Consider the following 14,536-nt stretch of genomic DNA (forward strand, 5'->3'; position numbering starts at 1 on the left):
ATTTATATTGCACTAAAAATAAACAAAAAACTGAAAACAATTGTGGCTGCTGTAAATCAGAAACACAAACAGAAATTTCTGGAGAAGCTTAGCTGTGGACAGAAATCAGAGTTAACTGAGATCTGAGGAAGGGTCACTCAACCTGAAATGTTAACTCTGATTTCTCTCCATAGATGCTGCCAGACCTGCTGAGCTTTTCGAGCAATTTCTGTTTTTGTTATAAGAGGAACCACATTGTTCTTCTGGGAGGAAGGGTAAGGGGTGAGGGCAGAAGTGTGGGAAATAGCCTAGACATGGCTGAGAGCCCTGTCAATCAGTTGGTGAGGAGGAAAATCCTCAGTACAATAAAAAATAAACACTTGGAGGCATCGCTGTGGAAGATGGCATAATTGGAACTGATGTGATGGAGATGGAGAACTGGGAGAATGGAAAGAAGTCCTTACCATAAACAGGGTGTGAAGAGTTATTGTTAAGATAATTATGGAAATCAGTAGGTTTGTAATGGATGCGTGTGGAGTGTCTATCCTTAAATAGAAGCCAGGACATTAAGAAATGGAAGTGAAGAGTTAGGTATGGATTGGATGAAGTTGAAAGAAGAATATAAATTGGAAGCAAAATTTATTGTTTTTCCCCTTCTGGATTATGTATCAGAGGAGAAGTTGTGGCACAGGACCCAGGTAGCACTGGGTGTTGATTTCTTAAACAAATTGTGAATAAATATAACATGTTTCACTTTAAAATGGCAACAATTCACCCTGAATCATTCCCTGTACCTTCCATGGACATAGTCACAGCATCTATAGATAATTCACTTATTTATGTGGGGAGAGTTCATGTGCCCATTTCTGATTATGCACTATCCCAGTCAGTACAGGTTGGAGTCCAGGGAATGGAATCAATTTAAACATAATCTCCTTTGCTCCAAATGTCAGAAAGATAACTGCCCTGGCAGTGTCAAATAATTAAATTCTACTACGTCCACATTTCACTCAATGGCACTAACATACGAGAGTTGTCAAAGACATGACAGTAATTTTTAAAGTCTTATTATTAATGATGATTTACAGTAACTGTTCCCATATTTACAATAACTTCACATTGTGCCCAAATCAGAAAGGATATGAAGCCATCTCAAAGGAAACTCCTAATATGCTCTTGCTTGGTACTCCGAGCCTAAGCAGTGTGGCACCACATACACTATTGGTACTCTTGGTCAGAATAATTATGTTCCATCCTCCAAACACTAGAGGCCATCCAACTTTTCCTAGGTCCTGTTCAGCTATCAAACCTACGCACTAACTACAGTACATATTGGCTCCCGATTAACATGTAATTTTAAAATTTTTATCATTATTTTCAAATTGCTCCGTGGCCTTGCTTTTCTCTATTTTTGTGATCTCCTCCCAACCTACAATCCTCTGAGATTTTTGCACTCTTCCCATTCTGGCATATAATTGCTCCATCATTGGCAGCCATGCTTCTAGCCTCCTGGGCCATTAGTTCTGGAATTGCATCCTTAAGATATAACTCTTGGACTAAATTTCCAATCATCTGCCTTTTTGAAGATACATTGAGGGCAAAATTTATTCAATAAAGTGCCACACAAAAGGTTAAAAAGCTAGAAGAGGGTTTTTGAGATACGGTATTACATTAGCATGGACACAGGCTTGGTTAATGGACAAAGAGAGAAAGTGGGCACAAACAAGGCATTTTCACAGTGGTTGGTAGTGAATAGTCGAATGCTGCAAAACGCAGTGCTATGGGCCTCAATTATTAAGGGCAGCACGGTAGCTCAGTGGTTAGCACTGCTGCCTCACAGCACCAGGGATCTGGGTTTGATTCCAGTCTCTGGTGACTGTCTGTGTGGAGTTTGTGCATTCTCCCACAATCCAAAGATGTGCAGGTTAGGTGAATTGGCCGTGTTAAAATTGCCCATAGTATTCAGGGATGTGTAGGTTAGGTGCATTCGTCAGGGGTAGATATACGGTAGGAGGAATGGGTCTGGGTGGGATACTCTTTGGCAGGTCGGTGTGGACCTGCTCGGCTGAAGGGCCTGTTTCCACACTGTAGGGATTCTATGATAGTTACAAACTATATTTATGATCTGGATGAAGAGACAGAGATTAATGTATCTACATTTGCTGGTGATAGATGGCAAGGTGGCCTGACCCTGTAGTCATTGTATTTGTATGGCCAGTTCAGTTCAATTTCTGATCATTGTTAACTCCCAGGACATTGGTAAAATGGGGGTTAGCAATGCTAATGCCATTAAAAATCAAGCAATGATGATTACATTTCTCTTGTTGGAGATGGTTATTGTTTGGCACTTGAATGGCACAAATGTTACTTGCTACTTAGAAGTCTAAGCCTGAATGTTGTCCAGATTTTGCTGTATGGCCACCTGCAGTATCTGAGAAGTCATTAATCTTGCTGAACATTGTGCAACCAGAAGCAAATTGTCCACTTCTAACTTTATAATGGAAGCGATGTTATTTCTGGAGCAGCTGAACCTTGGACACTTATTTTTAAATTCCTTCTTGAGACATAGGCATCTATAGCTGGACCAGCACCTTTTGCCTCTCCCTAGATGTCCTTGAGAAGATGGATGTGCATTATGTTTTTGAACTGTTGCAGTCCATTTGCTGCAGATAGATTCACAATGCCATTGGGGAGGGAATGCCAGGAATTTGAGCCAGAAAATGTGAAGGAACAGCAATACATTTCCAAGTCAGGATGATGCGTAGCTTGGAGGGGAACTTGTAGTGATGGCATTCCCATGTAACAACTGCCTTTGTCCCTTTTAGATAGAATTGGTCATAGGTTTGGAAGGTCTAAGGATCTTTGGTGAATTTTTGCAGTGCACCTTGTAAATAGTACACACTGCTGCTATTGAGCATTCGTGGTAAAAGTAATTGAATGTTTGTGGAGTTGTTGCCAATCAAGCAGGCTGCTTTGTCCTAGGTGGTGCCAAGCTTCTTGAGTGTTGTTGGATCTGCACTCATCCAGGCAGTGAGGACTATTTCCATCACACACCTGACTTGTGCCTCATCAATGGTGAAATGGCTTTAGGGTGTCAGGAGGTGAGTTACTCATTGCAGTATTCCTAGCACCTGACCTGGTCTTGTAGCCACTGTGTTTGTATGGTGAGTCCAGCTGAATTGTTGATTGATGGTAACCCACAGGATGTTGATAGTGGGGATTCAGTAATTGCAAGTTGAATGTCAAGTGTTGGTGGTTTGGTTGTCTGTTACTGGAGATGGCAGTTGCTTGGCATTTGTGTGATGTGAAGTTTATCTGCCAATTTGAGCGGCCCAAGTCTGGACATTGTCCAGACCTTGCTGCATTTGGATATAGACTGCTTCAGTATATGAGGAGTCACGAATGGTACATTGTGCAATAATTAGCATACATCTTCACTCTGACCTTCTGATAGAAGGAAGGTCATTGATCAAGCAGCTGAAGATGTTTGGGCCTAGGACATTACCCTGAAGAACTCCTGCAGAGATGTCCTGGAGCTGAAATGACTGACCTCCAACAACCACAGCCATCTTTCTTTGTGCCAGGTATGACTCCAACCAACAGAGGTTTTCCCCAATCCCCATTGATTCCATCTTTGCCAGTGCTCCTTGATGCCACACTCAGTCAAATGCAACCTTGAAATCAAGCATGTAATTCTCACTTCACTTTTGAAATTCAACTTGTTTGTCCATGTTTGAACAAAGGCTGTGGTGAGGTTAGCAGCTGAGTGGCTCTGGCAGAAACCAAACTTAACATCAATAAAGAGGTTATTTGTTTGTAAGTGCTCCTTAACAGCACTACAGACAACCCTTTTCATCACCTTTCTGTTGATAAGAAGACTGATAGGGTTGTAATTGGCTAAGTTGGACTTGTTCTGCTTTTTGTGCACATCTGATACCTGAGTCATCATGGAGAGTTGAAAGCAGATTGTAAGGATATGGTGGATGAAATGAATAAATATTTTGCTTGTCTTCATTGTAGAGGATATAAAGAAAACATTCTAGTAATGGCTATTAATTAATAGGTGAAAGGGAGAGAGAAACTTGGTGTTGTTACAATCACGAGGGAAGCATGCCGGTGCAAACTTACGAGGTTGAGACCTGGCAAGTACCCAGATCCTGATGGTTTTCAATGCATGGTCTGAAAAACGTAGTGTCAAATTTCCAAAGTTTGGAAAAATTCTGGAAAAGTTCCATCACATTGGAATGTAGTAAATATAAATCCTCTACTCAAAAAAGGGAGGGAGACAAGAAAAAAACAGGAACATAAGCCAGCTAGTTTGTCATCTGTGGTTGGGATGGTGTTCGAATTGGTCATTAAGGAGGTTGTAGCTGAACAGTTGCAAATAGTAAAGGTGATGAGGAAGAGTCTGCATGGTTTTCTGAAAGGGAAAACATGTTTACACAATTTATTGCTTTCTTTGAAAGCTGTGGATAAAGGACAGTGTGTAGACATACAATACTTGAATTTCTAAGGCATTCGACAAGGTGCCATATAAAATATTACTGTGCAAAGCAGGAGCTCACAGTGTGGGCAAAACATACTGCCATGGAAAAAAAAAGTTCGCTGGTTGCCAATATACACAGTTTATGTATAAACGGGCCTGTTTCTATTTGGTAGGGTTTGATAAATGGAGTCTGCATGCGTCTGTGCTGGAGCCTCAGCTTTTTACAATCGATATCTACAACTAAGATGAGCAGAGCGAATGTATTGAGTGGGCAAAAATGTGGTAGATCAGAACAAATTGAGAAAATATGAAACTGTTCACTTTGACAGTGTATTACTTAAATGGAGAACAGTTGCTGAATTCCAAGCTGCCAAGGGATCTAACTGTTCTATTGCATGAGACACAAAAACTCAGTAGGTATGGCACATAACTATGTCAATGAATACTATCCTTAATGAGAGGAAATGAATTTGAAAGTAAGGATATTATGCTTTAGTTATACAGGGCTATTTGGTAAGAACTCAAATACTTTTTTGGCATTTTTGGTTTAAGCAGTTTTGGTCTGCCTATTTAATGAACGATTTAAAAATGTTTGAGGTGATTCAGAGAAGGTTGAAGAGATTGACACCTGGAATGAGCAGATTGTCTTATAAGGAAAGGCTGGACTGACTGGATTTGTTTCCACTAGAATTTAAAAGAGTGAGATGTGACTTGATTGGAGAACATAAGACGCTGAAAATATTTGACACAGTGGGCCTGTTAAGGATGATTTCTCTGGTCTGTCAATCCAAAACTAGAGACCTTTTCTTTTAATGTAGGGATCACCCTTTTATGAGAATACTTTTTTCTTTTAAAGGTTTGTGTGACTTTGGAACTCTGCCTCAGCGGGTAATGGAGGTGGCATCTTCGAATATTTTTAAGGCAGAATCAGATAGAGCTGAAAATGTGTTGCTGGAAAAGCGCAGCAGGTCAGGCAAGCATCCAGGGAACAGGAGAATCGACGTTTCGGGCATAAGCCCTTCTTCAGGAGCCCTTCTCCTGAAGAAGGGCTTATGCCCGAAACGTCGATTCTCCTGTTCCCTGGATGCTGCCTGACCTGATGGGCTTTTCCAGCAACACATTTTCAGCTCTGATCTCCAGCATCTGCAGACCTCACTTTCTCCTCAAAGAATTAGATAGATACTTGTTACACAATGAATCAAAGGTTATTGGAGGTCAATGGGAATGTGGAATTCAAAACACAAACAGATCAGCCATGATTTTATTGAATTGCAGAGCAACCTCGGAGAACAAATAGTTTACTTCTGTACCCATACTGGTTCTGGTTCAATGAAGCTACCAGTAGAACAAAAACCTTCTTCCATGTCGTTTTTCCTCTCCTTCCTCACGGACATGGAAAAGCTTACGGCTTTACGATAGCAAGTGTCAATCAGGATGAAGAATCCCTTAGATTTCCCACGTATACAATATCATTACAGCAGCATTAATGTAGTTTATTCTTTCGTACTGCTGTGCTTAGCATCCACTTCCAAATCTAATACACAGACATGAAGGAAAACAGTGATGATTTAACACAATCTGAATATCCTGTTGTATTAAGCACATAATTGGTTTAATAAATGACTCCCTTATCATGCTGTATAAGACTAATTCAAATGTCTTAGCCTGTTCTGTCAAGCCCCTAGAATAAGGATGCAGAAAACGATCATTAACAAAATAATAGTAACTAGTTCATTCATCAAAATGAACCAAACATATGCAATTACTCATTCATTATAAACGAGGCAGCACTAGGAATAATTTCCACAGCAATCTCCGGTCCCAGGAGCACAGCAGAAGGTGTTGTTGCTTAACCTTTGAGCACTGGGTTCAGGCAGTAATATGTAATATTGCAATGGCAATCTACAGATTAGCAAAAGGAACAGAGGGCCTAAGATGGGCTATGAGGACTTTGGCATTTGTTAAAATCTGGTTAAATAGTAGCTCAATTATCAGAAAATTATATTCATTTATTAGGAATGATGAAACTATTTGAAGATGCCATTCAGAAGTACTCCTGGAATGCTTTCAACTGTAATCAAAGAACTCAGGAAAACAAAGTAGTTGATATTGATAATTATATCCTGTTTTGGCAGACAGGTACTAACACAGACCAAACTGAATGATACACAATAGAGGCTACATCTGGCACAGTGAAGTATCAAGATGGGGAATCTGATTTCTGCACCTTTCATAACCTTATGGATACTCCAAAGCACTTTATAGCCAATTAAGTATTTTTGAAATATAGTTGCTGTAGTACAGTGGAAGTCCAATATAACATGTTGCGGTCCAAGAAGGAACAATGCATTATAGCGGGAAAATGTTATAGCTTGATGATAAAGAAATGTAGTGCATTTCCTTAGAGCAAGAGAATACTATTTTTGATTGTGTTAGTTTCAACCACCTCTATCTACAGTTGCATATATTTTCAGTGTACGCAGTTTAAAAGCAAGTAGCTAAGTGGGATGGAAGCAGAATTTTAAAAAGAGAAAAGTATTCCAGCAGGAGAAAGTGATTTCCAGTTGTCGGGTTGTGATGGGTTGACAAGCTGCAGTATATGGCTATCAGGTAGAAAAAGCATTTGTCTCAAACCTCTCTGTCTGCATTGGCTCTCCTAAATGCAGAAGAAGATTCCCAGAAGTTCTGCAGATTTATACTACAACATTTCTCTTGGGTCAAAGTTTGGAGGAAAATTCAATTAAATACCCATTTACAAAGGCTGATCAAACCAACTGCTGCAGCATACAAGTAGAACTGCGATATTGGGATGGTGCATTGATATTGACATTTGACTCATTCGATTTTAATTCAGATACTCAGGCTAATATTCCATGGATATTGTCTCAAATCCCTTTAAGACAAATGATGGAATTTGAATTCAGTTAAAAAACCTGGTTTAAAAAAAGAGTCTTAATGGTACCATGAAACCATTGTTGATTATTGCAAAGACAATCCGGTTCATTACTGTCCTTTAAGACAACTGATGGAATTTGAATTCAGTTAATAAACCTGGTTTAAAAAAAGAGTCTTAATGGTACCATGAAACCACTGTTGATTATTGCAAAAACAATCCGGTTCATTACTGTCCTTTAGGGAAGAAAATTTGACATCTTCGCCAGTTTTAGCCCACTCCAGACTCACAGAAATATGATTGACTCTTAAATGCTCTCGGTTCAAGGGCAATTGGGATGGGCAACAAATGTTTGCTAATGATGGCCATCCTACGAAAATTTTTTTAAAAAAAGTATACAATGGAGATAAGTTTGCCATTTGGTTCTGATTTGGTCCTTTGTTTGGAGCCATGAGAATCTTGTACTATGGTCAATTCTGTTGTATATTAATCTGCTCCATGATAATGTAAGAAAATAAGACAACCAATTTGTAAAAACCAAGCTCTTGAAAACATCAACGTTATAATGACTAGGTAACCTGCTTCAGTGATGTTTGTTGAGGGCAGGACAAGAGGGAGAATTCCCCTGCTCTTCTTCAAAATAGTGCAGTAGAATCTTTACTATATTCCTGACAGGGCAGATAGAGCTCAGTAGCACTGCATTGAAAGATAGTACTGCTCTTAGAACTTCACTGAAGAGTTCACTAAGATTTTGTGCTCATTTCTCTGGAATGGGATCTTAAACACATGGTCTTCTGACTTAGAGGTAACAGTGCTATCCACTGAGCCACTGCTGACAAATTAATGCATTTTGCTTCGGTTTAAGATGCAACATAACTTCTCAGTCCATGCAGTGAAACTCCAATAACGATCGCAAGCTTCTGCACAACAAAGGGATCCTGCGTTTTAGTTTGGCTAAATATTTCGACTGTTACTGAAGATGTTTGGGTTCATGGATAATATGAGTTCTTCACCCAAATATTGATTCTCACACCCAGTTATAGAGGAGGAATTACAACCGAGTCTGTATTTCTGTCCTCATTCACTATTCACGGGTAAATCTTTAATAGCAGATCACAGAATAGTGATCATGGGGTGGCATGGTGGCTCAGTGCTTAGCACTGCTGCCTCACAATGCCAGGGACCCAGGTTCGATCCCCACCTTGGAGTTTCACATTCTCTTTGTGTCTGTGTGGGTTTCCTCCCACAATCCAAAGATGTGCAGGTCAGGTGAATTGGCCATGCTAAATTGCCCATAGTGATAGGTGTATTAGTCAGGGGAATGGATCTGGGTGGTTTACTCTTCGAAGTGTCGTTGTGGACTTGTTGGGCCAGACAGCCTGCTTCCACACTGTAAAGAATCTAGTCTAATCACTGAATACCTTTTCTTCTTAGCCAAATGGTACTTTGGGTTATGAAGATGCTTTAACTGACTTGCAGGCAAGGGCGTGACAGCCCATACGTCTGCTCTATGGCATGAGGAGAAATAGTTGAATGAGCTGGTGGGGGATTGGGCACAGTAATTAGGAGACAGCGAGGGAAGATTTTTAAGAACTTTGTCTTTAATAGATGGTTCCCAGGTGTTGAAATTAGATTGTTAAATAACATGGATTTCAAATCATATCAATTTCTCTATTATGTAGTAATGGATGCACATTTTTTATGCCATGTTTTATTGTATCAAACCATGTATTATTACGGTCAATAACCTAGAAGGTTCCGAGCCATTACTATAATTACACTGCTTCCTCACCTCCCCAGACAATACAGGCACTTTAACAGGATTTTAGAGCAAAATACGTTCACTGAGCAGAATTAATTGCCAAGGTTGCAGCTGAAAATTGTTTCAGGGTTTTCCTGTGTGGATTCTGTTAGCTGCTGTGTTGTCTCATCAGCCACCGACTTAAGTGAAATGTAAGTGGAATTAATATTGCTACAGTAATCACTTTCTTAGAGAAAAGCTCATACTTCATCAGAACTAAAGACCTTACTGTTGTGTTTCAAGGTCATGCTCTTAGATCCATTAAGCCAATCCTCGAAGCGACTCAGTGATAAATGCAATTACAGAAGCTGATAGCTTGGAACTGGGCCAAGCTAAGCAGCTGTTGTAGCTAACTACCTGAACAAGTCGGGTGACCAGATTTTCAAAAGTTGAAACTGTAATAAGTTGAAAAGCCATGCCAAGTCAGGATGCTGTGATGATTATTAACATTGTTAGGTGTCTGATGACAAGAGACTGAGGGGGGGGTGAGATGAAAGTGGGAGATCATGAGATGAGTTAGGAACACTATGATTGTTTAAAGTGCACATCGACTACTCCCTTGAAGATAATGATAATTCCATTGTAGACATCAAGTGGCAATAGTTGGGTTTGATATAGGTCTGCAGCTACAAGCATTGTAATACAATATGCTGGGTATGTACAAGGAGGACGATGAAATTTCACATAGGTTTTCTACCCCAGGCCTACGTCACATTTGATAAAAAGAGGGAAGGTGAAAGCCAGGATATTTAAACGACTTTTAGGAAATTGTAAGGTCACCAGTGCAGTTAATGAGAAACCATAACTGTCTAGCATCAGGATATCTGATCCCCTTGTCAATAAGGCTATCTGACCTCACACGCATTCACTATCAACTCAAGGCCGATGTGCTGCCAATTTCCAATTCCATCGGATAGCAGTGGTGGGGAGGGATAGACAAGGCAATGGTGTGCTGCCAGTTCACAGCTCCATGGAGTTCAGGGAAAAGATGTGCAACCAATTCTCAGTTGCATGGTTGGGGTGGGGGTACTATGTGAGTGAGAAAGTGGAGGGATTAGGGATTTGCTGTCTGTTCCCAGCTCCATGTGTTCAGTAGGTGAGGTAGTGATGTGATTTGCTGCTTACTCTCTGCTTCAAGAATCGAGGGAGGGCTTGTGCCTCAACTTTCAGATTTATGAAATCTATTGGGCTGCAGCAGGGCTTTGGGTAGGGAGGGGGGTGGAGTTGTCAGTTTTTTTTTGTTCATTTGTGGGGATATGGGTGTTGTTGAAAGGACCAGCACTTATTGCCAATCCCTAACTGTTGTGGAGCAGATGCTGGTGAGAGGTGCAGCACCAAACAGCAATTTCAGGATCATCCCATCAGATTTACAATGATTGGTCAGCAGGGCATTCCATTTTAATCTCATTCTCTTAATACATTCAGTAACTGGATACTAGGGTTGATATCAGGTCAACTTCTGAACTTGAGAGACAGTAGTGTGAACATCCTAACTGCCCAATACCTTCTCAAAAGCAATTAGGGATGGGAAATATCCTGTGAAAGAGTAAATTAGAAAAGGCTAATATAAAAATATCCTAAATGGGGTCACTTTAGTCAATAGCGCGTGATAGATCTTTGAAGAACAGTGAATAATTGCTTCCTACTTTGGCAATATCAGCTTCAGGCATGTAATCTCCGTACAGTCAACAGCCATGGTCTAAACTGACTACAAAAACAGAAATTGCTGGAAAATCTCAGCAGGTCTGGCAGCATTTGTAGAAAGAAATCGGAGTTAACATTTTAGGTCCAGTGACCCTTCTTCAGAACTAAATTGACTGATGCATTGCAACACCACTCACTCCAGTCCACATTTACCCAACAATATAATTGATACTTTATGCACCTCGGGTCTTCAATAAGAACAGTCTGTAAGATAAAGCCAACAGTCAAGTTAAACCAAATCATGGTTAGCAGGATCATCAGAATCGATGGTTTATTGTTGCTAAAGGAATCACTTCAACTAGAAGAAAATCTTAACAAATAAGGCTTTTTCATTCTTGTTACAGATACCCTACGTAGAACTGTAAATATAATCTGTCAGTTTACATATGCTGATAAAACAGATTTTGACAATGACAGTTCATTTATTTAGCTGATATTGATTAGGTTGCTTGGTTGTTTCAGATAATAGTCTTGCTGACTTAATTCCACTTTAGTAATAATGACAGTTTATTTTGTTTAGAAAATAAATTAATCCTATTAGCAACTTAATGTGGACCCACTGCTTCAATTTCTGAAATTAGCTGATGAACTGCAATGTGCAAGCTTGGAACTCATCAATTGACTCATGAAAACTCTCTATCGAGTACTTCAAAGACACCAGCTTAAATAAACCCACATCCCTTCATTAGAATAGAGAAGATCTTCTCTGTCATGTTTATGCTTTGTACTGTTTTATACTGTGATTTCACACCAAAGACAAATTACTTGTGGTGGTTCTATAGCACTATTTGTACTAAGACATGTGAGCAAGCTAGCTGAAACTTCTCATTTAAAACACAACGGTAAGTGCCTTAAATAATGATAACATTGGAAGCCATGCAAAAATTGTACGTAAAAATAATTTACATTAATATCAGATCTCAAACATGATTAAGATGACATTGGTGGAATTTCTTATAAAGTAGGGGTCATTACAATAAAATTAAAGGCAATAAAACATATGATTTATGATAAAGGCCTTTCCATTCAATGGTTCAGTGATTTCCAGAGCATTTAACGTAGGCTCTGGAAACGTGGTTTAAAGTGGGCAGTTAACCAAGTGGAAACAATGATTAAACTAGGCTGAACTATACTTTTAATCAATTATATGCAATTCTCGGTTTGTTGTGATGACTAAGTAATACTTAGGAGCTTGCAAAATTTTTGAAGTAAGCTTTTGAAAGCAAAAGCTTTCGATTCAGGTCAAATAAGAAGTATCCATTTCAGTGATTATATTCAGAATTCTTTCTCTCTGCTCAATAAAAAATTAAAGAGCTTGGAAAAAATTAATAAAATTTGTGTGGTGAAGTTTTACTTTGTTGTTAGTCCATTCAATCAGAAGGACATACAAGCACATGAAACAGGAGCAGAAGAAATCATTTGGCCCCTTGAGCCTAATCTGCCATTCAATAAGATCTGGGCTGATCTGATTCCTCCACATTCCAGTGTATCCCCATAACCTTTCACTTTCTTGCTTTTACAGAATACATCTACTTCTGCCTTAAAAATGTTCAAACATTCAGTGTGGAATTTTGTATAGGTATATACATCAGTCATGTAATCTTAATCAATGGGTGGGAATCTCGACCAGATCTGGAGTCACTCTCTCCTGCCTTATTGTATAGAGCCTTTTGCCGAGTCCATCAGGAAGGATGCGAGCCTCAGATGGTGACTATTTCAGGTCAAAGCCTTCCTCAATGTGGATGATATCGCTGTTTTCTGCTCAGTTCCACTGTCAGTACACAGACTCATGTGCACCTGCAACCAGTTCGATCTGGCCTCGGGTGCCAAAGTAAATTGAGGCAAGAATGAAGTCATGTTCTTTGTGAATTGGGCTGAGTAATCCTTTATGCCGTTCACCTTCAGGACAGATAACCTGAAGGTGCAGGAATATGGTTTGGAATGGCCAAGGCAGATGCAAAAACTGGGCTTTCGGGAGCACCGCTCCCTCTCCATTGCATGCCCATGTCCTCCATTAAAAACCTGGTCATCAGGTATGAAGTACTCTGTGTTGCTGCATGTGGCACATATCTGACTTTTTCCCAAAGCCTGCATGCTGTGATCACCCGAGCTATCTTCAAATTCACTTGCAAGTCTAAGATGGACCAGATCCAAGTGGTCACCGTATTCAAAGCTCTGGATAAAGGGGGAAAGAATGTACCCACCGCGACCTTCATCCTGCTGGCCACTATTGTGTGTGGCTGCATCAAGCTGTGCACTGACCTTCGGTACACAAACACCAACTGTCACTACACATTGAGGTTCTGCCTGTACCCGGTGTTATGACGGATGGGCCTGGCCTGATGCCCGCAGAATGTTCCAAGTAGTTGGACCATTCTGTATCACGGGTCCTTCGTGGAAAAATTGTGAAAGAAAACACTTGTGACCACAGGTCCATCAGGCCATGATGAGAAGGTACCGTCCTCAAGATCCAGTCGGAAAAGGAGAGGATTTGATCCTGTTCAGTCGCTCTTTGAGCCAACTGTCAAAATGGCACAATGCCTCATTGTCAGAATTCTCAAACAAGGACCAAGACATCACTTGGCTGGTGGTAAGAAGTGCACTGTCTGTCAGATCCTTCATGTATAGGAGAAAGTTAGGACTGCAGATGCTGGAAATCAGAGTCGAGAGTGTAATGATGGAAAAGCACAACAGGTCAGGCAGCATCCGAGGAGCAGGAGACTCGACGTTTCGGGCATAAGCCCTTCATCAGGAATGTATGCCTGGAATCCATGTGCCACTGCACTCTGCCCTCAAAGTGGCTTTGTGGGGGAAGAGACTGTCACACATTTCATTCTGGAATGTACCTTTGCAAAGGAAGTCAAGAGAGAAATGCAATGATTTTTGTTGAGGTTCATCCCGAGCATCTCCATGACACAGGGCTCTGCATCTACGGGCTGTTCCCCAGGATGCACACAAAGACAAACATCAACTAGACCTGAACGACCATCAACTCAGTGAAAGATGCTCTTCGGTGTGCCCAAAGCTTGTTGGTCTTCTAGTGCAAGAGTTGATCTTGACCGAGTGTAGCTGACTGGCACATTCCAAGGTCCAAGACCATGTGCTGAGGGGTGCACTAAAGCTTGGAGCAGCGGTTGCCAAGGCGCAGTGGAGAAAAATCACCATTTGTAGTCTTTCTGCTGAAGAATAATGGGACTCCATTCAGTTATCGGACCCTCCCAGTGTCTCAAAATATATGTAAATAGTATCTCACATAATTAAGAAATGCCTTTGTGTTTGTTGCAACTATAGAGAAAGTCAAACCTTAGTGTCTGTTGGTTCTCTATATGTAAAGACTATACAGAACTTAAATGCTCTAGTAACTGTATGTACATACAGTTTTTTTTTATGAAAACATATATTTTTGCAAAAAACAATCCAGGGGCTAAAACACTGCTTATTGGAGAACATGGGCTATGCACTGCAACCATGGTTCATGGCAGCATTGCATAACCTGCTGCTTGTGCTTTGACCAGGGCCATGGAAGAGTAATGAAGAGGAAGGGTTGCTGAACAAACAGTTCCATTGTTTGGACCACTCTTGGGGGAAGCCCTTCAGTATAATCCAGACAGAGTGTGCCACATCATCATCTGCACAATTGAAGTAACAAGGTTATGTGCTTGATGAAGAGGAA

The 14,536-nt window shown here is 40.4% G+C and overlaps 1 protein-coding gene across 7 annotated transcripts in view; it reads right to left on the minus strand.

The window, feature by feature from the left end:
- The window catches only part of bbs9 (Bardet-Biedl syndrome 9), a 529,891-nt gene that overhangs the window by 141,380 nt on the left and 373,975 nt on the right, over positions 1 to 14,536 (minus strand). The window contains exon 23 of one of the 7 annotated variants that reach the window (XM_043688774.1): positions 5,720 to 5,999. The exons of the other annotated variants lie outside the window; for them this stretch is intronic. Coding sequence (XP_043544709.1) covers positions 5,959 to 5,999 — 41 coding nt within the window. The 3' untranslated portion in view covers positions 5,720 to 5,958. Of the gene's footprint in view, positions 1 to 5,719; positions 6,000 to 14,536 lie in introns of those variants that run through there. 7 annotated transcript variants of the gene reach the window in all.

The sequence above is a fragment of the Chiloscyllium plagiosum genome, chromosome 4, assembly GCF_004010195.1.
Source record: "Chiloscyllium plagiosum isolate BGI_BamShark_2017 chromosome 4, ASM401019v2, whole genome shotgun sequence".
Taxonomy (NCBI): Eukaryota; Metazoa; Chordata; class Chondrichthyes; order Orectolobiformes; family Hemiscylliidae; genus Chiloscyllium; species Chiloscyllium plagiosum.